At 51.0% G+C, this 24,373-nt stretch overlaps 1 protein-coding gene across 3 annotated transcripts in view; it reads left to right on the forward strand.

The window, feature by feature from the left end:
• UTRN (utrophin) overlaps positions 1-24,373 on the forward strand; it is a 440,716-nt gene that overhangs the window by 308,801 nt on the left and 107,542 nt on the right. For all 3 annotated transcript variants that reach the window (XM_077143388.1, XM_077143386.1, XM_077143387.1), the window contains one exon: positions 17,428-17,600. In XM_077143388.1, coding sequence (XP_076999503.1) covers positions 17,428-17,600 — 173 coding nt within the window. The remainder of the gene's footprint in view (positions 1-17,427; positions 17,601-24,373) is intronic.

The following is a 24,373-nucleotide window of genomic DNA, read 5'->3' on the forward strand; positions in this document are numbered from 1 at the left end:
CTCTTTGTCTTCACAGCTTTTAAAAATCTGAACTTTGCGTTTAGCGGGAAGAATGCTTTAAGAGCCACTGTAAATGTTTAAGATACGTTGTTTTACAGCAAAGCACTTAGCTGGCTACTTTTGTTTACAGTTGATTGAACCCTTGAGAATGTCATATGGACTTTAAAATATTTTTTTTAAATATAGTTTTTATGCTAAGAAACTTTCTACAGTAGCCTAACATTGGAAAGTTTCCACCAAAGCCGTAGAGTCGTTCGGTTCTGTTCATGTTGGCAGTGGAATGTGGCTTGATTAAGTAATTTAGATTTAGAGTGTATCGATTCCATCGATGAGTTTTCCCTTGGCTCCTCTGTGGTTCTGTAACCTTCACGTTCTCGAGGTGCTGGGGTCTGTACTTGTGACATGGCCTCCTGGGGGGCGGGGGGTGCCGCTAGAGGCGTTGGTAGGGTTGAGTTCGCCCCTTCTCTTGCGGATTCGTGCGCTGTTTATTTGTCCACCAGTTTAGGCTGGCGAAATGCCAATTACATCCATTGCACGGTTCGCCATCCCGCTCCCTACGTCTCTCTGGTGTTGTGCAGGGTTGTCACAGGCGCCCCTGTTCAGGGCTGTAATGTTACAGGATTACAGGAGGTGCTGTATCACAATGGCATTTGGTAAAAAGGAAAGGGTCCTGGAAATTATCGTGTATTACCACGGTGATATTTTGTGTACTAGGTTTAAACTGAGATGGTGTCCTTATTCATATATATATATCAAAGATAATTTCATGGTAAAATGTGCTTGCTGTTATAATTTACAAGTCTTTCTTCTCATTCAGTATCTAAGAGTACATTATTTTTGAATAATACATTAAATATTTTGCTATTTGCATTTTATAGCATCTCTTTGGAGTTTTACATAAATAATCTACTTTGTCTGTAACACCTTAAAAATAATGTGTATTTTAGTTGCTGTCCAGTATTTTAAGGAGAGCATAGTTAACCTGTTATTAAACTTAAGTGAGGCTTTTTAGAATTTTCTTTCGAATGCTTTTTGCTTTCCCTGTTCTGAAGAGGATGTTGTCCCCACCAGCTCTGCCAGTATGGGGCTCCCGCTCCTTGTGGTTCCAGTAAGGGGAACTGTATCTAAGTGTCCCTTCTTCTCTGAACTCACAGAGGATGTGAGTTGGCACGGGAGCTGCAGGTGGGCTCGGGGACGCTGACTGGTGGGCATCCCGCCCTCCTCCAGGGGTGCCTGCCATCTGGGCAGCATGCCCAGCTTGTGCCTTTTGGGAAGCCTGCCTGCTACAAAGAGGCCATCTCTCCTCCCTCATCAGGGTTAGCCTTGAGTAAGGATGCAAGAATTTAACCAGGAGAGTTGACTTGAGAGAGAAACTGCCGTGTTTTCTGTTGACCCCCCCCCCCGCCGAGATTTCGTGTCATTGGCTCTTCTGCTTTTCCCGTGGGGAGGGCGTGTTTGCACGTGTGTGTTAGTGTGGGTGGTGTTGGAAGTTTGCCCAGCTGACAGAGATTGTTGTTCTCCTCTCACTTTCCTTTGCTGTTTATTTAGTTAATTAGGTGTTTAGGGTTTGCTGAAGGGTTGACTTGCTGACACTATGCGAGCTTCTCCCTGCAGCCCCTGACCCCCCACCCAGTGCCAGAGGTTTCTCCTTATGCTGATCTTGATGTTTTTTTGACACACATTGCGTAGGTGATTTTTACCAATAAATTTCTGAATATAACCCTTAAGTCGCCAGTTTGGATCTTTTGAAAGCAATAGTTTCTATATCTAAATCTGAACTGGGCCCTGTGAGGTGAAACATGCTCTGTTAGGAATTTATAAAGCTACTTTGCCCCTGGGAACAAGTAGGTTTTTATGAATAAATAATGAACTATTTGAAAAAGCTTGCTAAATTTTGCATAGAGGGCATATGCAAAACACATGGCATTTAAATGCTGATGTGAAAATATGTTCAGAATGAAGTGGAGAGAAATATGGTTTACAAATCCAAAAAATAATAACCACATTGTGTACTATTTCCTGATAGGTTTTGGACTTTTTTTCTGGGTTTAAATGGACTTTCTTCCTACATATGATTAAATAAATACTAACGATCTTGCTATTTAATCATTTCAATTAGGTTTTCATTTTTGTTTCTGTTTTTTTTATTTTCCTTAGTTCTGTGCACTGATGTAAAAATTAAACTTGATTATATTAAAATTAACCCCATTCCATTTGTGGTGGTGTCACCTGTGAAAGCTTTACATGTTTATGATGAAATTCTGCACGCAGCTAAAGAAAGAAATATGTTTCATATAGACATATCTGTCTTACTGAAGTTTTATTGGATTGCTAAATAACTATAAATGCAAAAGCAAAATCACATTTTTTTTTTGCCTTGGAATGATGTCATTTACAGCAGCACAAAAAATATGTCATTTGGATTGAACTTTTTCCTTTAAAGTGATTTCACTTCCTTAAAACTTTGTAGAAAACAGTTTTCTTGAGTGCTGATAATTTAACATCGAATGAGAGGGCAATCCAAAGTTGCTGGCTGCTACTGCTTGCGCTCTGAGTTGTTTTACTTGTTAAGTTTATGTCAGAAACAGACTCCGCAGGAAAACACTGAAGGACTTTCATTGGGATCCCTGAGATCAAAGAACTCTCCTTGAAAAGCATTTCCCACCATCATTTCACTGTTAAAGCCTTCTGAGAAATGATCAAATCTATCACACCTGCTTTCCCTGGTGCTGTCTTTGCACACCCACCCCTTTTGTGTTCCTCAGTGGGCTCCACGCTGGAACACGGACCTGGGGCGCGTTCAGGGCGGAGACAGTTCTTGGGAGATCCCGAGGTGGAGTGAGAGGCAGGGGCCTCCAGGAAGTGGGATGAGCCTGGCTTCACGCTGAGCGAGGGGTGGTGGAAGGGAGATGCTGATTAAAATAATAAACAGGTGCTGGGAAAGGAGAGGTTCCCCCAGGCCAGCAGATCTGCTGGGGGCTAGTGAGGCAGAGGCTGCCTCCCACCCTCCACCCGTGCAGGGACCTGCCGGGACCTGCGGGGGGGCTGCTGCTGCTGGAACCTTCCCGGCCTCTTCCCCGGCTGGCTCTGTGGCCCCACAGCATCCTGGGGGCCGCCCCAGGGAAGTGGCCTGCGCTAGCTTGGGGGTTGCCATAGCAACCGAGGCTGCCGGTGTCCCAGGCAGGAGGTGGCTCCTGCCTGCCCGGGGCGCGTTCTCAGACCGGAGGACACTCCTCGCTGCCCCAGCGCCGCAGAAGTTGCACAGAAGTTACGTGCCTCGCAAGCTGGCTCTGGCCTCGGGATTTTTTTCTTCTTCTTTCTGGAACCAGGCTGGGTGGAGAAAGTGGGTAATACTTGGCTGCTTTCTCCTCTCGTGCAAGCTGCCGGGGCAGAGCCGCCTCTGCTGGGTGTAGCTGTGACCAAACTCGAGGCATGGGACCCCGGACACAGCTGTCGGGCCCACAGGTGACGGCCTGAGAGTGGGAACCCGCGGGCGACAGAGATGCCCCAGCGCCCGCCGCGGCGGCGGCCGAGGGCCCAGGAGTCCGGCTGGGGAGGCGCGCCAGGGACGGTCACCGCGGGTCATGTGCAGGCGGCGTAGCTGCGGCTGGAGCATGATGGGTCTGCGCCTCGGCCTCCGCGCGCTGCTGAGCAGCTTCGAGCAGGTATGGGGGCCCCGGGCGCAGCTCCCCAGGACTCGGCTGGTTTCCTTTAAAACCGTGCATCTGGGTGGCAGGTAGGCCACTGGCTCCCACCACTTAACCTAATCTCGAAAATATGTGATGTTGATACCCGCTTTTAAAAATTCTTGTAAGTACAGTGCGAAGGAGCAGCCCTTTCCTTGGGCAGGAGCAGCCCTGCCCTGCCGCCCTGGCCGCCCTTGGGGAATTGCACACAGGAGACAGTCATGCTCTGGGCAGCTGCGCCTCCACCTGGAAGTTCTTTGGGAGAAACATGTGGCCCTGCTCCACAGTCCTGCCCTGTCCCAGGCCGGCTTCAGGCAGAAGGAGAGAGACAGGGGCTCCTCTCACCCCAGCCTTTTCGTTTCTGTCTGCCTCGAACCTGGGGTGCTGCCTGAATGGGGATGCTGAACTCCCGTGGGGCTCACTGTGCCTCCAGTTCTCTTTTCCCGAGAAGGCTCAGGCTCGCTCAGGATCTTAAGGTGAGCCAAGGGGACTGCTCGGCCTGCCCCAGGGCCTGCTGTCTCTGCCCTTGGAAGCCAGGCTCCATCCTCTCGCCAGCTCCCAGGCTTTTGAGGAGATAAAGGAAAGGAGGAAAGAGCAGTGCTCCCTAGCTGAGTGTGTAGATAAGCTGGTTATCTCTTGTTAGAGACGGCCTACGGGGTGGTTAACTGCAGATACAGATACCAGCCAGGCTGCACTGAGGCTGCTGCTTTCAAACCAGAGTTGCCGAAGTTGTAAAACCATGCTGCTTGAAAACTTTGAAAGCATTTCCAAAACAATTGCAGTCTCTTCGTGACTGAACATTGTAGTGGGAGGGGCTCCTCCTCCCTGGGTGCTCTCTCCTGGCACGCACCCTCAGCCCTCCCCTAGTTCCCCTCCGCTTCTCTAAGCAGCCCTCCCCAGCTCTGCCCTAGCTCCCTGCTAGCTCCCCATCAGCTTACTGACCTCCCCCAGCTCCCCAACCCCCCCTCCATTTCCTACCCCCCGCTGTTTCCCCACAGACCCCTCACAGCCCTGAGGGTCCTACTGGAAGCTTGGGGTGGACTTTGACCTGTTGCTTTCACATCTTGTAAAGCACCCGAATTCGGGAGTAGGGGACAGTTCAGAAGGCTCAGGGGACGGGCCGACAGAGAGTCTTCCTTAGGGCAGCTGGCAATGGCAGGTGACACACTTTATGACCAAAACAGGTCTGCGTGTTTTCCAGAGACTTGCCTTTTCCTCCTGCAAAGCTGTAGGGCACGTGTTACCTGAACGGGCGGGGATCCTGGGCAGCGGGCCTGGTGTGGGATTGCTGCACCCCGCGGGCCTTGTGGGACCCCCGCAGGCCTCTCGGGACAGGCGTCCTGGGCGCACGTGTGCCTCCTTGCTGGGCCAAGCCGCGCGCCCGCCGCGCTCATGCTTGTTTTGTTTTAGGAATTGAATCCGCGGGAGAAGTCTGCTGGCTTATTCCTGTTGGAGGGCTTGATTTGGGGTTTTGTTTTTTGAGACAGGGCAAATTCAAAGCAACAATCCTGCTACAATTCACAGTTTGAAGTTCCCGGCATGTTTATTTTTGTGCTGGACTCCTTCACATAAATCTAAGTGAAAGCTAATCTCTTTGCCATATTTCATTTGTAGGAAGTTGTCACAGATGAAAGTAGTTTTCCCAACTCAGTAAAAAAGAAAACACCAAAAACAAACCTTTGTGTGTTCCCATAAAAGCTGTCTCCTATATTTAGCCAATGCTACAATGACTTATCACCAGAAAACTGGTTTTTATGGAAATGGGTGGCTACCTCTCGCCTCTCCCGTACAGCTATCCGCCTGGCCCGAGTCCGAATGCCGTAATGCCATTTGCAGGAAGAGGCCAGGCCCCCTCCCTAGTCCACAGGCCAGAGGATACCTGTCCATTTGCAAAGCGAGAACCCTTCCCCTCGATTCTGCAGCTCCTAGGACTGGCCCTCTCATTACTGACCCCAGCAAGGGAGGCATTTACCTCCAAACGCGCAGCTCGTTAGGCAGTCACTGCGGAAGGCCGGCTTTGCTGTGCATCTCAAGCCAGAAAAACCGAATTTCAGGCTGGGATCGCGCCCCCAGGTCCGGGTCCTTGTGAGTTGCAGCGGGTTCGGTTCCGGGCAGTGCCTCCCAGGTGAGGGGGCGGGGGGCGCGAAAACTCCAAACGCGATTCCCAGGAGAACGCTCCGCGCCTGGCCGCCTCCTGGCCTGTGAGTGTGTGCACAGGGGACGCGCAAGGAGATCTGGGTCCCTCTTTTCTCCATCCGCCGCGTGAATGGTGCGTGACCTGGACGCGCAGCCCCGCACTGCGGCCCCAGGCGTGGGGGCACGGGGTCTCCATTCCCAGGTCAGCGCTCCAGGGGCTCCTTTCTCTGCTCAGCGTCACCGGGGTCCTTGGCCTGGGTGCCGCTCCTCTCTTCGGGCGTGCCCGCCCCACCCCCCAGGCCAGAGCGAGGCCCCTGGAGAGGGCCGAGTCCCCACCTTCCTGCAGTCGGAGTAGGACCCCCTGCCTGGGATGCCCTCGGAGGCTCCACAAGAACCACGCCCACAGTATTTAATTTTCCCCTTGAAATTCTTCCTGTGGGAGTGTCTGCTGCTGCAGCGGTGATGGGCGCCCTGGCACATGAGGTGACTCACGTTTGTGTGGTCTGTGTCCTGTGTCTTTGGTGACCCCAAGGCACAGTGAGGCCAGGTCTCCACCCCAGATGCTTGGGTGACCGTTGCCTTTGAACCTTTGACTTATTTCAGTTGCAAGATGGTTAGTCACAGTGGTCATTCCCTAAGGGCTCTGTGTCTGTGTGCATGAGTGTGTGTGCAAGGGTGAGTGTGAGTGCGTGTGAATGCACGCATGCGGGAGTTCTGTGAGTGGGAGTGTACATGTTTCTGTATGGGGATACAGTGTGTAAGTGTGTATGCAGAGTGTATGCACACATGGGGAGGTGAGTGTGGTGAGGGTGCATGGATGTGTGCAGTGTGTGCATATGTGCAGTGTGTGGGGATATGTGGATGTGTGCACATGTGTAGGACATGTTTGTGTGTGAGCATATGTACATGTGCGCGAGGATACATTCATCTGTGCATGTTTGTGAGGATGCATTTGTGTGCACGTGTGTGTGTGAGAGTATTTGTGTGTGTGCCCGTGTGTACGTATATGGGAGGTGGATGTGCATTGGGGAGGATCTCCGGGATTTTCTGGGCATAGGAACTGCTTATACCCAGGCTGGGAGCTGAGGAGGTGCTGTGTGCCCCAGGATTGGGTTTTAAACATTTAAAATGCATCATCTTGGCTGGGCTTTGAAACCTTTTCAATTTCTGTTACTCTGTCTGATTTTTGGAATTAAGGAAAGCAGTAGTTTGGGCATTTAATAACTGCTCTCCAGAAACTTGTGTTCATAAATGGTCAGCTCTGCATATATAAGTGCCCCCCCCCCCCAGGAAGCCGTGTTATTTCATTCACTAGGGGGTTGGTGTGTGTTAGCAACAACTGGTCTAGAGTAGAGGATTTGACATTTTTATAGTTGTTCTGAAAGATAGTTTTGTTTATAGCAGAGTTTGTTACGTTGGGATTTTAAATATAGTTTGTTTCTTGATTATCCATTTCAAGTTATCTTAAGGGTTTAGTTCATTGTGAGGTTGTTACCTTTTTCCTTCTCTGTTGTCTTGCATATATTTATAATTATAGCTAATGGAAAAGCACACCCCTGGCACTGGATTCCTAATTTATAAATGCTGCTGCAGGCCAGGTGAATCCACTTTCTATTGTCTGTCAAAACATCAATCTATATGAGTAAATACAGAGTAAAAGCTGTGAGATTAGTTGTTGAAAGGAAATGCATTTTATAGAATAATTGAGTAATTGACTGAAGTCAGTACATTGATTGGAACGATTGCGTTTAGTCACTATTTCAGGAGCTGCACAACATTGTAAATATACTTACATGGGCCAAAAATTAAGACTCGGTGACCTCTAATGCTGGCTGGTTATTGCATTATTTTGGAGGTAATATATAACTATTTAAAAAATTATGAAAAAAAATATGTGGCTCATCATTTTCTAATCTTCGGGCCCCGGCAGTAATCCTAATGAGCCCCTGTAATCAATCCTGAATGGCCCATGCATTCCGGTTTGACTTTCGAAAGGATCAGGATTTATTTCCCTAATGGTGAGCTCTGTTTATTCAGCCTGCGCTTTGGGACTCCGGAGGACAGTTGACTCTGCCCACACTTTCCCCCTTCAAGAGGAGTCAGGACTCCCTCAGAGCAAACACTGCTGTGGCTGAGCAGGGTTAGGTAAATATGCTGTGCAAAAATAAACCAAAATTATGGCACTAAGCACTGAAGAGGGTGAATCGGTCCTACCTCCATATAGTTGTCGAAGGCTTCTAGGTGGTTCCACGTTAAACCTGTTTCCTAGCAGAGGGTCCAGTCTTTTCTATTGATTAGAATTGGAGGAAACTTTTTTTTTTTTTTTTTGGGTAGGCAGGTTCTGGGAATCGAACCTGAGTCTCCAGCCGGAGGAAACGTTTTTGCTTTCACGTGTCAGGGTACAACTTGGCTGCAGGATTTCTCGGTTGTAGAGAAATCAAGATGGCAGAGGGGCCCTTCAGGGCTCCACCCGCCACGGAGGCTTTGAACAACCAGCAGGAACTGGCAGAAGCATGCTTCTCAAACCTCCAGAAAACAGGTAAAGGACTGCAGTGACAGGGCAGGTGCAGAATCAGGAGAAAGGCCTTGGAAAAGCAGTGGGACTGCTGGCAGCCTGGCTGCCCCTCGCCCACCCCCCGCCCACCCCTCTCTGTGCTCCAACGCGGCTCCCTGGTTCCCATTCTGGGGGTGCGGAGTAGCCCTCGTGCACATCCTGGGAGCCTGTGTGTCTGGCCCATTCTTTTTGGTGGTGGCCTGAGGGACTCTCCATCCCAGAACTCACCTTGTGTGTAGAAGGCAGCCGACAGGGTCTCTGCAGAACGCTGGGGAACAGCGGTCAGTGGCTGCTGGGGCAAAGGGCGAAGCATGCCTGGCTGTGGGATGCACTCTGCAGTGGCCAGGACCAGAGGAACTGGTTTCCCTGGGAAGAGGGGACCTTTGTGTCCATATAATGGGGGAATTCCTAGGGTCACATGTGGCTGCCCAAGATAAGATTCAAGCTCAGAAAGGACCAGGGAGGCCCCTCCCCTTTGGCCTGGAGCTGCTCTCTAAATGCATTGTGTGGGTAAGCGCACACAGGTCAATCTGCAAAGACTGGGGAAGGTATTTTCTTTTTCTCCTCCTCCTCCTCCTCCTCCTTCTCCTCCTCCTCCTACTCCTCCTTCTCCTCGTCCTCCTTTTTGTTAGCTCCTGGCTTTTAAAACTATGACAAAAGTTTTTTCCATAACACTAGTTGGATACAATTTTAAGAAACAGATGCCTCAGACTCTAAATTCCAGTGATAATATGCTAAACTCTAAAAATTTCCAGCTTTTAACAGAAGATCACAAAACATACAGGGAACATGAAGAGATGGCACAGCAAAGGCGAAGATTAAAGCATTAGAAACCATCAGCAAAGAGGACCTGACTTAGGACAAGACAAAGACTTTTAAAATATGGTCCTTTTAAAAGAGGGAACCATTTTGGAAAAAATGCCCAAAGAGCTACAGGAAAACAACTAAGGAAATCAAGAGAACAATAAATGAATGCAAAGAGAATATCAATAGAGAGATGGAAATGATATAAAGGAAGAAAATAGACTGAAGGCCATAATAACAGAAATTTAAAATTCCCTTGAGGGGTCCCTCAGCTTACTGAAGCTGGCAGAAGAAAGAATTGGTGAACTTGAAGGAAAAGCAATTAAAATCATTTCATCTGAGGAGCAGAAAGAGTGATGGAAAGTGGACAGAGCCTGAGAAAGCTGTGGGACACCATCAAGTGTACCAATAAATGCATTGTGGGAGTCCCAGAAGGAGAAGAGAGAAAGGGGCAGAGAGAATATGCAAAGAAATGATGCCTAAAACTCCCTAAAGAGGAACTTCGAACAGGAATTGTCCGAATAGGCCCCCACTGTACCATGTGTGCTGGTTTGAAACAACTACCCCAGAAAAGCCATGTTCTTTATCCTAATCCAGCCTTGTGGGGACAGACCTGTTTTGTAAGGTGGAGCCTTTTGATCTGGTTGTTTTCATAGAGATGTGTCTTAACCCATTCAAGGTAGGTCTGAATCCACTTATTGGAGGTTTTTAAGAGGGAACCATTTTGGAAAAAATGCTACTGGATGAAGCCCCATGGATTCTTTTGCCAAACATGCTTAATAACCATTTCCTGAGACACCAGGGTTTCAAAGAGAGAAAGAGTTTATTACTAGGCATGTGATAGGAGAGCAGATGGCCTAGCGGCCCAAAATCTGTTGCCCAAAACTGCAGTAATTCTGATAGTTTTATTAAAGAAAAGATAGGGTTTAGGATAATGAGCACAGTGGCCCAGATGATATAATTAGGGGTGATCTAATTACTGAGCACGCAGAGATTGATTATGTGCTTAGTCACTGAACATATGTAAGAAAATAGTGGAGTGAGGTGACGTGTAGATTAAAAGCTAAGCTACTGCGCATGTCAGGTGGGCCCACGTTGGTTAGAGCCAGTCTTGCTTATCAAGATTACTTTGGACTTGGAGTGCGTTAGTTCTGGGCAGACCCAAGACCCTTCATTAATAACTGTTAGGGTCTCTCTTTAGTGATCATTAAACTCTAAAGTTGAAAAACTGGATAACTGGGTACAAGTGAAGGTTAGTCACAAGGTTTTTACAATCACAGGGCAGAGGATAAGGGTTGTACAACCATTATCAGAGATCAAGGCAGCTGGATGACAGTTTAGAGATTTCAGGAATTTCCTTCTGTCTACTCCAGTATATCAGAGAGCAAAAAGGAATATCTATTAGAATGATTCAGTAATCATACTCATCCCTTAAATCCTGATCTCTCGGCTGCAAAAGCTTAGCGCTGACACAGACAGAGATGTTTAGAGATACAGTAAGAAAATGCCCCCAGAGAAGCTCTTCGAAACCAGAAGCCAGAGGACCAGCAGACACCAGCCACGTGCCTTCTCAGCTTGACAGAGGACCTCCAACGCCATCAGCCTTTCTGAGTCAAGGTGTCTTTCTTGCCTTAGTTTGGACATTTTTATGGCCTTGGAACTGTAGACTTGTAAGGTAATAAATCCCTTTTATAAAAGCCCACTCATTTTTGGTATAGTGGGTTCCAACAGCTTTAGCAAACTAAAACACCATGTTACAATCAAACTGTTGAATACCAAGACAGAGGAAATTATGAAAGCCGCAAGGGAGAAGCAATGTATCATGCAAGGAAGCCTCAGTAAGATTGTATCTGTTCTTTCATTGGAAACCGTGGGGGCTAGAAGGCAGTGGGATGACAGATTTTAAAGTGCTGGAAGCATAAAATCACCACCCAAGAATTCTATATCCATCAAAACTGTCTTTCAAAACTGGGGGAGCAATTAGTATAGTTCCAGATAAACACAGCTAGGGGAGCTCATCTCCACATCGGTCCCGCAAGACATATGAGAGAGTGTCTGTGGGTTGAAAGGAAAGGGGAATAGACAGAAGCCACGGGTGTCTCTGGTGAGGGTAATGACAGCGGTGGATGTAAATGCCAGTGCTATGGTAGCTTTGGTGTCCAACTCCACTTTTTTTGTTTTTGCAGCAAGCAGACACAAGTTTATTGCATTAGAAAAAACACCAAAGAAAATCAGCAAACACCACCATACTGGATACAGTTATTAGTTTGAGTTCATGGGCATAAGATATTTGGAAGGTACGAACCTTAATTTCTGGGTGAGGGGACAGTCTCATCCCCCCTGGTTCCTGGTCCCTTTAAACCAGTGGGCCTCTAGGGAGGTGATTCCGACTACACACGTAGCTCACTTCCCACTTTGCTCACAGTGAACTCCTGAGGTCTGGCATGCACAGGGACATGTGAGCATGGGGTTGGGGTCCTCGCCTGAGCCTGGGTTTCCCCAGTGAGTGACAGTGGGACAGTGGGGAGAGGCAGGGGAAACTTGCCTTCCTGCAGAGCCCTGGGGAGCCTGCTTCTGAGCCCTGTGTTTCTCCCCACAAGCCCTAGGGCACAGCATGGGGCAAATGGCTGCTGGGCATGAGTGGGGGCTGTTTGATGGATTGACTCAAATTTTCTCAGGGGCACAACATAGGCCAGCTTCCCTGGGACTGGGGGTGCCTGCTGGGAAGAGTAAAAGCAGCTGAACCTGTGGGCTGGGAGAAGAAAAGGAGCTCCTGGTCTCCAGCCCCTTGGACACAGCTGAGCGTTTGCAGGGAAGTCCGGAGCAGGAGCCCGGAAGGGTGCGCTGGGACGAGGCAAGCAGAGGGACTGACAGGAAAGAAAGCCAGGTGTGACACAAAGCCACAGCCTACGTCAGCTGGTTGCCGTCCAGGAGAACCCTGCCTCGGAAGCCCGGTCCCCTGGGGCCAGTCTGCCAGCAGCTCATTTCTGTGCTGGTTACAGGCCAGTGGGTCTCGAGAAAAATGAAACTCCTCGCTGGCTTGGCCTCCAAGTTTTAAGCGCCTTGCCATCAGCCCAGCAGACACAGCCCCTGGCCAGGCGGCGTTACACTGAGGCAGGATGGCATCTCTCCCCCTGACTCTGTCCCTGGAGGTGCCAGCTGCCGTGCTGAAGGCAGAGGAGGAGGGTTTGGGGCCAGAGGTGAGGAGCAGGCTGTGGGGGAGGAAAGACACCTGCTGCAGACCTGGGCCCCGGGAAATAACGTCGTTAGAGCCTGAGAGGTGGCAGACGGGGGTGGAGGGGTGTGGGCTCAAGGTGGCCAGAGCTGAGACTCCACTAAGCAGCGCTGACCCCCCAGGTTCCCGGCCTGTAACTGCCCCCAGCTGCAGGCCGTTAGGGAGATGCCCCCCCACGCCTCCTTCTAATTAGGATCTCAGCCGGGTGACCCTGTGCCTGCAGGACACTTTTAGGAGAATGTGAGAATCCCTACCGGAAATAACTCTGGATTCTCTTGTGTCTTGGTTCTGCATTTTCCTTTGCCTGCATCATGAACCTTCTCCGCGAGCAGGGAATCAGTGCTGCCTGTTGGCCTGGGGGGCGGCCACAGCGAATGCAGCGCAGGGACACAGCCTGGCCTCGCCTCACAGGCACCTGCCCGCTGTGGAGGAGCGGCCCCCGGCCGGTGGGGCCTGGCGGGCACCTAGGGCAGGGGGTGGCTGTGTCCTGCTCTCTCTGGCCGGCCACCTGTCCTCATCCCCCCACCCCTGAGGCCTCTGGCACCCCAACCCTGGCCGCGCTTGAGCCCCGGGTTGGCTCAGTCACCCTGAAGCCGCTCCTGTGGGCACCGCCGCCGTTGGCTCCTCCACTCTCGGGGCTGACTGCTCAGACCGGGTGCTGTGCGCATCCCGGCCAGCAGACTGGCCGCTGGTGGCCTGGCTCCTGGGCAGAAACTCCAGGTGGGACGTCGCCGGCCTGGGGTTTTTGCCCACGCGAGCCTCCCCTTCCCAGCGGGGGGTACCAAGGACCACAGGACAAGTGAGCTGGGCCCGGCAGCCTGGGGGAAGGGCCAGACACCCTCCTCCTGGGGGGGTTAAAAAGCCCTCCCCAGTGGTTAGTTCTGGGGTAAAGTTATGAACTAGAAACCTCACAGGGTTGCTGTGTTTAAAACAGAAGCGCCCGGCGAGGCAGGGTGGTCCCTGCGCTCCGCTCCGCCCTGGGCCTTGGGTCTCCCCGGGGGGCTGGCCGTGGAGGGCACCGGAGGGGCCGCAGGGCGCTTGGACAACTCGGGAGGGAGGTCAGGAACCAGCCCCTTGGCTGCTGCAGCCTCTCCACAGGGCAGATGCTCCCCCAGGGAGGATGTGTGCTCCGGAAAGATTTCTTCTGTCACCTCTGTGCTCTCCACATCAGCCACAGAGTCTGAGGGCCTAGCAGCGGCCCTCGGGGCACAGCTGGCGGCATGGCCACTGCCTGAGAAGAGTTCACCCTGGTGCATGCTTAGGAACTGTTGTCGCTGCCACCAGGTGTTTCCCGCCAGGCCAGACCCTTGGGCAGGTTGGACACGTAGAGCTTTGCTGTATAGAGACTCGGGGGCTCCTCATGACCCGAGGCCCTGGCGGCCACTTGTCCCTCTCTCCCAATGTAGCCGCACTTCTGGGGACCCTACGGGAGTGGGGGTGGGGGCTGTGGGACCCCGCCGGGTGGCCGAGGGGTGGAGAGGCCCCAACTGCGCTTTGTACTCCCTCCCCCATCTGAAAGGCAAAGGAACGCAATGTAAAGATGATCAGTGGTTTTGTACCCACGATGTGAGGACACATGGTGTGTGTCCAGGGCTCCATAAAGGTGGGGGGGATGGTGGTAGAGGGAGTCGGAACTCAGTTTGTGTATGTCGTTGAAGTTGAGTTGGTAGCAAAGCATGTGAGGTTGTTACAGGTTCAGGATGTTAAACTTAAGCTCCATGGTAACTGCAGAGAAAATACTGGAGAATATGTGCACCCATAGGGATGGAAATCAGAGGACAGGATGCCAGGGTCAGGCGACACGGGGAGGGCCTTGGTGCACAGCGTGTAGGGTTCCTGTGTGGGGAGGTGGGAAACGTTTAGTAAAGGGAGGTGGTGGGAGCGCCGCGGTATTGGGATGTCATTAGTCCCACTGCATGGTGTGCTGGGGAGGGGTTTACATGGGGGGTTTATGTGGCCTGGCGGTACCACAGTTTCAAAAAGAAGAAGTAGCAACTCAAGAGACAATGGCAGCTAAAGCCAAAACAATGCTGAATGGACCTAGCAAAGGAGGAGAAAAGTCTCAAAGGGACAATATCAGCACCTCTGAAATAACTGGAATAGTGACTTTAAGTTTTATATCAATGTCAAATTTTTGAACTTGGCTATACTTAACATGACTACGTAAGTGAAAATTATTGTTCTTAGGAAATATGCATGGAAGTATTGTGTTCAAGGAACATGATGTACACAGCCTACACTGAGGAGTTCAGAAGATGGATTGATAGGGCGATAGATAAACCAAAAGATACGTGAATAGATTGATAGAGTGATATACCAAGTGTGGCAGGCGGTTAAAATTGATGGCTCTGGGTATCTGCAGGGGCATAGGGCATGCTGTAGTTCTCTGCGTGGGGTTGTATTATTTTTGTAACTGCCATGCAAGTTTGAAAGTATTTCAAAATAAGTTTAAAAATAAATGAAATATACATTATAAAGTGTTTGTATCTAATAGCTCAGTGAGTTTAATATTTAGATATTTCTTTAACATCATTAAAGAAATACTTAAAGGCAAATTGGGTATTTTTAAATGAGCATAGCTACCTACATAAGTGTATGCGTTCCCTCATTTCTGCAGCCTGCGTTGATCTGGGCAGTGGGTCCTGTTAATCAGCCTGCAGCTGTGGGTTGTTCACCTTCCAGAAGGCTGTCCTGGGGACCTGCGTCCTGTGCTTTCAATGGCACCGCGTCCCTGCCTCCTCGGCCTGGCGCGTCTCGTCTTCCCTAACGCGGTCCTCGCGTGCGGCGTCCCCTGCCCTGGCCTCACGTCTCAGCTCTGCTGCTCGAGGGTCTTGCCGTGGCCCTCCACACACGGGCCCGCTCGTGGGGGACTGGGTAAGCGTCCTATAGCTGCCGTGAGCACGACGCTGCGCCATGTTCGGGGGCAGGGACAGCAGTGAGCCCTGTCCACCTCGGAGCCCCGTCAGCCCTGCATCCAGCACCTTCGGTTCTTGCAGCAGTTGATGCTGCATCAGGTTCTGATGCGACTGCTCCCTCGTCACCACCTCAACCTCCAATAATTCCCGATTTCCAGTGAAAAGCTTTACCAGGCCTTTCCCGTGTAGATTCTAAAGGATTTTAGGTTCCCCATATTAACTTTTTTTTAAATGAAGAGATTGAGCAAAATGATTGCTACTTTCCCTTCCAGTTCTCCAATTCCCTGGTTTTTCCTGGCACTGTGGTAGCTAGTATACCAGTCAGCTAAGATGAACTTGCTCAAATGTTCAATCTTGTGTTCGCACACCTCTCTCTCATCATCCATTGGCCAGTCTCTCTGTCTGTCTGCCATCCATTATCTTTCTGTTTTACTTTTAGCTCATTTCATGTGACAGGCACTGCAGAGGATACAGGAGAAATATTAGGACTATTTTCTCTCTACAGGAGCTTTGTTCCATTTGTCAAAATAAATATGCCCCAAAATGTAAAATAAAATAATAAATGCTGATTTCCTTTGCTTTGTTCACTTTCTGGGTGTTGATTTTCTCCCTAACTTGATGATGTTCATGCCTGGAAGGTTTTTCCTTATATTGAAAGTTAAATTCCAACCTGAATATAGGAACTTCGGTAATACTCTTAACACTTAGAGAAATACTCACTGGCTTCCCTGGCCAGATCGCCCACCCATAGGCTGGACAAGACACCCTTCTCTGACACAAGTTGCCTCATTTGCCTCGTGCTCTTGGCACTCAAACTTTCTGGTGTTGTTGAATGCATTAGTGACTTAGCAGATTGTTTATGAACTTCAGGTACTTTTTAATTTTACTTCTCTTTGACATGAAGGGAGCGGACTGCTTCAAGATGCTGTGGTTTGAGGTTGCCTGGCCGTCTTGGCTGTGGCCACTGATGGGGTCTGGGAACTTGTCCAGGGCACTTGGAGCTGGGCTCTCCTTGGCAATGACGAGCTTGCAGACCTTGCTCACCATGTCCCTGGAGTTCTTGGGAAAGGCAGGTGTCATCCGTCTGTACACTGCAGGGTCGAAGACAAGGCACACATGGTCTGCACCCTCCAGCACAGCTCAGGACACGGATGTAGGACAGCTCTGTCATAAAGAATAGAACCGTGTGGTCCAAGGGATGGCACCAAAGACATCTGGCAGAACTTCTCCTTTTTCACTGAGAATTTCTATTTGAAGCATCCCAAGGTGATTTGAGAAGGAGATTGCTATTTTCAGGTGTCAGCTTGTCCAACCTGAGACTGAGCCAGCTCCTGGCTTGTCCTCGGCTGCCCCGAGGCTGTCTCCTCCAGGGAGATGTGGAAAATCAGACAGTCTCAGAGTTCTCTGTTCAGTGGAACCCTACTTGTGGGTGGAGCCAGTCACCTTCGCGGGTCTGATCTGACCTTCTCGGAAGTCAGGCTGCCTCTGGCTTGCAGACTTGGAGCCTGGTTCTCCCCCGTGTTGTCCATTGAGCTTTTGTTTCTGGTGTGCTGCACGGTGAGGGCCACGTGTCGCTCTGTTTCCATGGACTGTCCTGTTACTGTAGCACCATTTGTTGACTTTTTTATGTATCCCAACCAGCACCTGTGGTTAATCTCAGTCTGTATTCCTGGGTGTGAGCCTGCTGTCAGGGTGACCATCTCCTAAAGCTGTTCTTTTATGATAAGGTGTGACCCAGTTGGACAAGGTTGGGCTTTACAAGGGAAGAAAGACTCTGTTTAGATATTAAACACATTTCAGTTATTTAAGTGAATCTGAAATACTATCATTTTATCAAGCTGACGCATGAAGTACAGATTATAATACACTCTGCTTTTAAGAATTAGCAGTCAAAGTGTTGATGACTTAAAGACTATTGTTTTTGATGTAATACTTATGGAAATAGTTGCAGTTTTTTCCGTGTAAGGTGAAATCAACAACGCTGCTCGCAACCAACTTATCTGTGGACTATGCAGCCACGAAGCTCTGGGTAGCGATCCTAAATCGCGTTGGGTGGATATCTAACCTTTGCTTTATCTCCTGGCTTCTCTTTTTTAGGACATTCAGGCAGAAATCGATGCCCACAATGACATTTTCAAGAGCATTGATGGAAGCAGGCAGAAGATGGTGAAAGCTCTGGGTAGCTCGGAGGAGGCCGCGATGCTGCAGCACCGGCTGGATGATATGAACCAGAGGTGGAACGACTTGAAGGCGAAGTCCGCCAGCATCAGGTCAGAATAGTCGATGCCTGAGTGGGAAGAAGGGAGGTGGAGAGCAGTTTTTATTAGCACAAAGAGAAAGAGGACCCTCTCTGAAATAGTTGCAGGTTCCAATGCAAAAGCAATTTTTAAAGTTATACTTTTAGCTCATTTATGTTCAAATTACTCTTCCACCTGTTGCTTACTATTCACAGATTTGCATCCCATAGCATTTTCCACCTAACAGCAGTAGTAGTCTTAGTGTTGCCAAAACCTGCTGATTACTGGGCGTTTATCATGGCCAAGGACTGTGTCAGGATCTTCATGTGTGCTGCTTTGTTTGGTACTCAGCAAATCCTACAGGTTCGATGGTAAAATCCTTTTCTTATGTTAGTAAACAGGAGGCTTAATGAATATAAACAGCATCCCGGATTCGTGGGCTGTTGAGTACCAAGCCAGGATCTGAATCTAGATCTTTTTGACTCTTGACAGTGGACCGGAGCGTGTTTTGCTTCATCATTCTGTTTTCTATCCAATTTGAAGATCTGTGTGTAGAAATTAAATTTGTGTTATGGGCACTAAAACGGAAAATTTCATGTCAGCATTGAGAGAGAAGAATTAAGAACAAACAAAGAAACTGAGGGCCAGAGAGCTGAGTAGGAAAGGCCCTTCACAGCCTCCCCAGAGTGAAACCGCTTAGGGCAACTGAAGATCAGCAATACTTGGTGATCATTTTTAATAGCTGGTGGATAGTTCCTGATTGGATTTAAGTTTGGGGAAACTGACTGAAGACCAAGTTGTTGAGCAGAGATCCGAAAGAAGATGCTGGTAGGAAGAGCCAGCGCTTGTAGTTGGAAGGGAGAATCGGGTGTTGTTCTCTGGTGTTTTTTTCCTAACATCAGGAGCCGTGTGACGTCCTGAGGGTGAGCAGCCTGAAGCCCGATCTGGTCTCTGCTCTTGGGCGAGTTGCTGAGCCTCAGTCTCCGTTTTCTCATTTGCAAAACCAGAATAGAATATTTAATCTACAAGGCATCAGTGAAGAGGGAATGGGATAATCTGTTGTCCCTTCACCTATGTAAAACTCGTCCAGTGGCACGTCTAGTTTATTATGTTTTTTATATACAACGGGACTCAGTGGACCTGCTTCAACTGGTTTCTAGATTTCATAGAATTCTTCATAGAGAGCTGAAACCCTCCATGATTTATTCTAACACCTCTTTTTAAAATCTTATTCTGAGGAGATGTCCTGAAAGCTCTTTATTCTCCTGGGCCACGTAGAGGGGGTACAGTTCGTTCTGCCCCTGGGGATCGGGTTGACATAGCATGGGTCTGTGCACATCTGTGTTAAGACCCTTTTGGGAGTTATTTCAGCTTTGGCCAAATTCTCTAATTAATGATGAGAGAGAAAACCCAAAGAGTATTGTACAGTGAGAGAATATATTTGTATTTGTTTAAGACTTGGATTTTCAACTGACCTAATCCCATTGGTTTGTAATTTTTTTGTCCCCGTAAACATAAATAAATAAAAATATTTAGAATATTAACATAAAGAAACTGAGGATCTAGCAAAGCTGACATCCAGATTAACAAGTAAAAGCTATAGGATTATGCATGTGATATTTTGAGTTTTTTGAGTTTGGGTGATGCACTTTATTAAGAAGTAGAATTTAGTGAAAGTCTAAACCATAGGATGGAAAGCTATAAACAAACAAACAAAATAAATTGCCCCTCTTAGTGATTATTGCCTAAACCTATAAAGTTACATTATTTTTTAATCTAGAAAGGAGGAATGCATAACTTTGAGTAGGAATATGACCTAGTAAATAAATTGGTATTATTTTAGGAGGTGGAAGAACGAGCTTTCATTTCCAATGTGCTATTGGACTTCTGCACTGAGATATCTGATTTCAAACAACTCCAGTGAAGTCAATGATGAATAAAAGTAATTTGCACCTTATTATCCACCTCATGAGCTTCAGGCATTTATGCAGATATTTAATGAGACGGTGGTTCTGTGTTTAAGGCATCGCTGACTGAGTCAGCTGTGCCTCCTTCCCCTGGGCCCATACTCCTGCCCCTTGGGTGGGTCCTGAAGGACGGAGGGTCCCTTCAAGTGGGAAGTTCACCAAAGACTCCCTATAAGACAGGATTCCTAAGCTGAGCCGGGGGAGGTGTGTGCACATGCCCAGGTGGACAGAGTGGGCATGGGGGGCACCCCAGCAGGAGGCTCGAAGGAGCTCTGTGTGTTCATGTAGGAGGGGAGCATCCAGAGCTGGCCTTGCTGAGATGTGAAGGAGGCTAGGGGTGTGGCTGGAGGAGGAGGAGGCAGGGCAGGTAGGGGCAGGCCCTGGGCACCTGTGCACCGTGTCCCTCCGTGGTAAGGAGAGCCGCCTGGAACCTGCGGGTGATGTGATTAGCTTTAAGCTTTGGAGGGAGCCTCCCTCTGGGTGGTTTTGAAGAGGTGGAGACCCCTGAGGGCCCTCCTGGTGTCTGGGAAAGGGGGGAGAGTGAGCATTTAGTGCACATTGTTGCAGCACTGGGGAGACCCTGGGAACCATTCCCCGCAGTGTGGGGTGGGTGGTTGCTTTGGGAGGAGAGCTGCAGGCCAAGGACATGGTGGGGTGGGGTTCACATAGAGAGGGGGCCGAAGAGCTGCATGGGGCAAAGCAGGGCATCCCGGGAGACCCTACTCTGAGGAAAAGACAGCAAAGGAGCCTGAGGGGTGACCCTCGATCCTGGAGAAGGGAGGCTGAGAGGCCCAGCGAGCAGGTGGCGAGGTTCTCAGTGTCACTCATCACCAGAGAGAGAAGCAGGGACAATAACGAGTGTTGCTGGTGAGGCTGTGGGACCCTCGTTCCCTGCTGGTGGGAATGTAGATTGGTACAACTGCGATATGGAGTTCCTTAGAAAGTTACATATAGATTTAACATGTGACCCAGCAATTCTGCTCCTGCTTATACCCAAAAGAAATGGGAACATGACGTCCCCATAAGAACTCACACACAGATGCTCTTAGAAGGATCATTTACAGTAGCCACTGACGTGTCCACTCTACCAGGGCTACGGTGGTGGCCTTTGTTGTGTTTCTTTCAATGCAAAGAAAAAAGAAGGAAGAAAGGTACGCAGTGGTGGCCGCTGTAAAGCAGGTATGCAGTGGTGGCTGCTGTGGAGCAGGTATGCAGGGGTGGTCATTGTGGAGCAGGTATGCAGTGGTGGTCATTGTGGAAAAGGTATGCAGTGGTGGTCATTGTGGAGCAGGTGTGCAGTGGTGGTCATTGTGGAGCAGGTATGCAGTGGTGGTCATTGCGGAGCAGGTATGCAGTGGTGGTCATTGTGGAGAAGGTATGCAGTGGTGGTCATTGTGGAGCAGGTGTGCAGTGGTGGTCATTGTGCAGCAGGTGTGCAGAGGTGGCCATTGTGGAGCAGGTGTGCAGTGGTGGTCATTGTGGAGCAGGTATGCAGTGGTGGTCATTGCGGAGAAGGTGTGCAGTGGTGGTCATTGTGGAGCAGGTGTGCAGTGGTGGTCATTGTGGAGCAGGTGTGCAGTGGTGGTCATTGCGGAGCAGGTGTGCAGTGGTGGTCATTGCGGAGAAGGTGTGCAGTGGTGGTCATTGTGGAGCAGGTGTGCAGTGGTGGTCATTGTGCAGCAGGTGTGCAGAGGTGGCCATTGTGGAGCAGGTGTGCAGTGGTGGTCATTGTGGAGCAGGTGTGCAGTGGTGGTCATTGTGGAGCAGGTGTGCAGTGGTGGTCATTGTGGAGCAGGTGTGCAGTGGTGGTCATTGTGGAGAAGGTGTGCAGTGGTGGTCATTGTGGAGAAGATGTGCAGTGGTGGTCATTATGGAGCAGGTGTGCAGTGATGGTCATTGTGGAGCAGGTGTGCAGTGGTGGTCATTGTGGAGAAGGTATGCAGTGGTGGTCATTGTGGAGCAGGTGTGCAGCGGTGGTCATTGTGGAGCAGGTGTGCAGCGGTGGTCATTGTGGAGAAGGTATGCAGCGGTGGTCATTGCGGAGCAGGTATGCAGTGGTGGTCATTGTGGAGAAGCAGGCAAGACCTAGGCTTTGGGCAGAGTTAGCTTTTCGGTTAAGGCAGATACTGGATTGCAAAGGGCTAAAGAAATGGGATGGGAAATAAATGGGGAAACAGTCTACAGTGTAGCTTTCTCCAGGAGCTGTCTGTGGAGGGAGGGGGAGAAAGAGAATGCGACTGCTTGGTGGCTTGTCACGCGCACATGGCCGTGTCCTGAGCTCCTGGCGGACCCAGGGCTCCGTTGGCATCAGTGTTGGCAAACCCGCCATGTTCCACCCGCGTCGATGTGTTTCACGAGCGAAGTGGATGGCGTCCGTCTCTTCTATTTCATGACGTGAGCAAAGTAGATGATGCTAGATTGCTCGTTCTTGTTAGATATTCACATCACGTGCACAGGCCAGGGGTTTCTCGGTGGTGGCCACACACAGACGCCTGCTCGGATGTGGGATGGGGCACCGTACAGCTGAGGATCCAGGGAGGAATCCATCCTGAGGGTGAGGCGCCAGGCAGCTCCCTGACACGGAGGCCCGGGAGAAGAGTGACCACTGCAGAGAAGAGTGACCGCCATGGAGAAGAATGACCGCCGCGGAGAAGAGTGACCACCGCGGAGAAGGGTGACCACTGCGGAGAAGAGTGACCGCCGCGGAGAAGAGTGACCGCCGCGGAGAAGGGTGACCGCCGCGGAGAAGGGTGACCGCCGCGGAGAAGAGTGACCGCCGCGGAGAAGGGTGACCGCCGCGGAGAAGGGTGACCGCCGCGGAGAAGAGTGACCGCCGCGGAGAAGGGTGACCGCCGCGGAGAAGGGTGCCACCGCGTGGGTGGTTGCAGCTTTTCCATTTAGTTAGACGTGGAGCCTGAGCAGAGAGCATGAGGTGGACACCTGGCAGCTGTTGGCCATTGTCTTCTCGTTGGTTGCCGTCCTGGCTGCCCCCGTCTCCTCCAAAGACACCCCCGCCCAGTCTTCGTCCAGCTTGGTCGCTGATGTTGCCGGAATTTCTGGGAAGGCCTCTTTCCCCGCTGGGTTCTGAGCACACGTGAGACGAAGCTGTGTCCCATGAGGAGTTCCACGTCCCATCAGTCACTGACACCTCCAGGCTGGAGCAGGCACCCGGGAGGCGGCCGAACTCCCAGCCACGCTGGTCAGGGGCCTTGCCTGGGGAAACCATCCCGGCACAGCAGGAGCTCGCCTGGGCAGGCCTGACCCCGGAGGGCAGGAGGCTGGGCACAGCCAGTTCTTCTGCAGGGACTTACACCCAGGAGCCTCTGTACCCATCAGGGCTGCGTCAGCGAAGGGCATAGAGGAGGCGGCAGCATGTGTGATGAGGACCCCCCAGATGGGAGAGCAAGAGCGTGGGGACCCCAGGATGGGAGAGCAAGAGTGTGCAGACCCCAGGATGGGAGAGCAAGAGTGTGGGGACCCCAGGATGGGAGAACGAGAGTGTGGGGACCCCCCAGATGGGAGAGCGAGAGCGTGGGGACCCCAGGATGGGAGAGCAAGAGTGTGCAGACCCCAGGATGGGAGAGCAAGAGTGTGGGGACCCCAGGATGGGAGAACGAGAGTGTGGGGACCCCAGGATGGGAGAACGAGAGTGTGCGGACCCCAGGATGGGAGAGCAAGAGTGTGCAGACCCCAGGATGGGAGAGCAAGAGTGTGTGGACCCCAGGATGGGAGAGCAAGAGTGTGCAGACCCCAGGATGGGAGAGCAAGAGTGTGCAGACCCCAGGATGGGAGGGCGAGAGTGTGGGGACCCCAGGATGGGAGAGCAAGAGTGTGCAGACCCCAGGATGGGAGAGCAAGAGTGTGCAGACCCCAGGATGGGAGAGCAAGAGTGTGTGGACCCCAGGATGGGAGAGCAAGAGTGTGCAGACCCCAGGATGGGAGAGCAAGAGTGTGCAGACCCCAGGATGGGAGAGCAAGAGTGTGGGGACCCCAGGATGGGAGAACGAGAGTGTGGGGACCCCCAGATGGGAGAGCAAGAGTGTGCAGACCCCAGGATGGGAGAGCAAGAGTGTGGGGACCCCAGGATGGGAGAACGAGAGTGTGGGGACCCCCAGATGGGAGAGCGAGAGTGTGCGGACCCCAGGATGGGAGAGCAAGAGTGTGGGGACCCCAGGATGGGAGAACGAGAGTGTGGGGACCCCAGGATGGGAGAACGAGAGTGTGCGGACCCCAGGATGGGAGAGCAAGAGTGTGGGGACCCCCAGGAATGGTAGAGCAAGAATGTGGGGACCCTCAGGATGGGAGGGCGAGAGTGTGGGGACCCCCAGGATGGGAGGGCGAGAATGTGGGGACCCTCAGGATGGGAGGGCGAGAGTGTGGGGACCCCCAGGATGGGAGGGCGAGAGTGTGTGGACAGCGGTCACCCTGGGCCTCCTGCAGGCTGCCCACGTCAAGGCAGCTGAAGGCCGTCGTCTGTTAACTGAGCCCGGCTATGGCCGGCTGTGTGTTACAGGTAAAGGCACTTGGAAGTTACCAACACTGGCATCGGCACCATGGGTGCTGGCTGAGGAAAGGGTGGGGAACGAAAGGTAAATCAGCCAGCCCAGGAGCCGGGAGGAGGACAGTATAAGGAGGACACGCTCACTTGTGAGGAGAAGTATGCGAGATGGAGACATCACCACCCCAGGAGCAGCACAGGGGGAAGCGGGATGCAGTGGGTGCCGACCCCTGCTGCTGCGTCCACACTGGTGGTTTAACAGCCCCGAGATTCCCTGCGGCAGCTGGGGGAACAGAGTGGGAGAGCTGGCCGCTACTAAAGGGTTTCCAGGGAAGTGGGCA

This window comes from Tamandua tetradactyla, chromosome 25 (assembly GCF_023851605.1).
Source record: "Tamandua tetradactyla isolate mTamTet1 chromosome 25, mTamTet1.pri, whole genome shotgun sequence".
In the NCBI taxonomy this organism is placed as follows: Eukaryota; Metazoa; Chordata; class Mammalia; order Pilosa; family Myrmecophagidae; genus Tamandua; species Tamandua tetradactyla.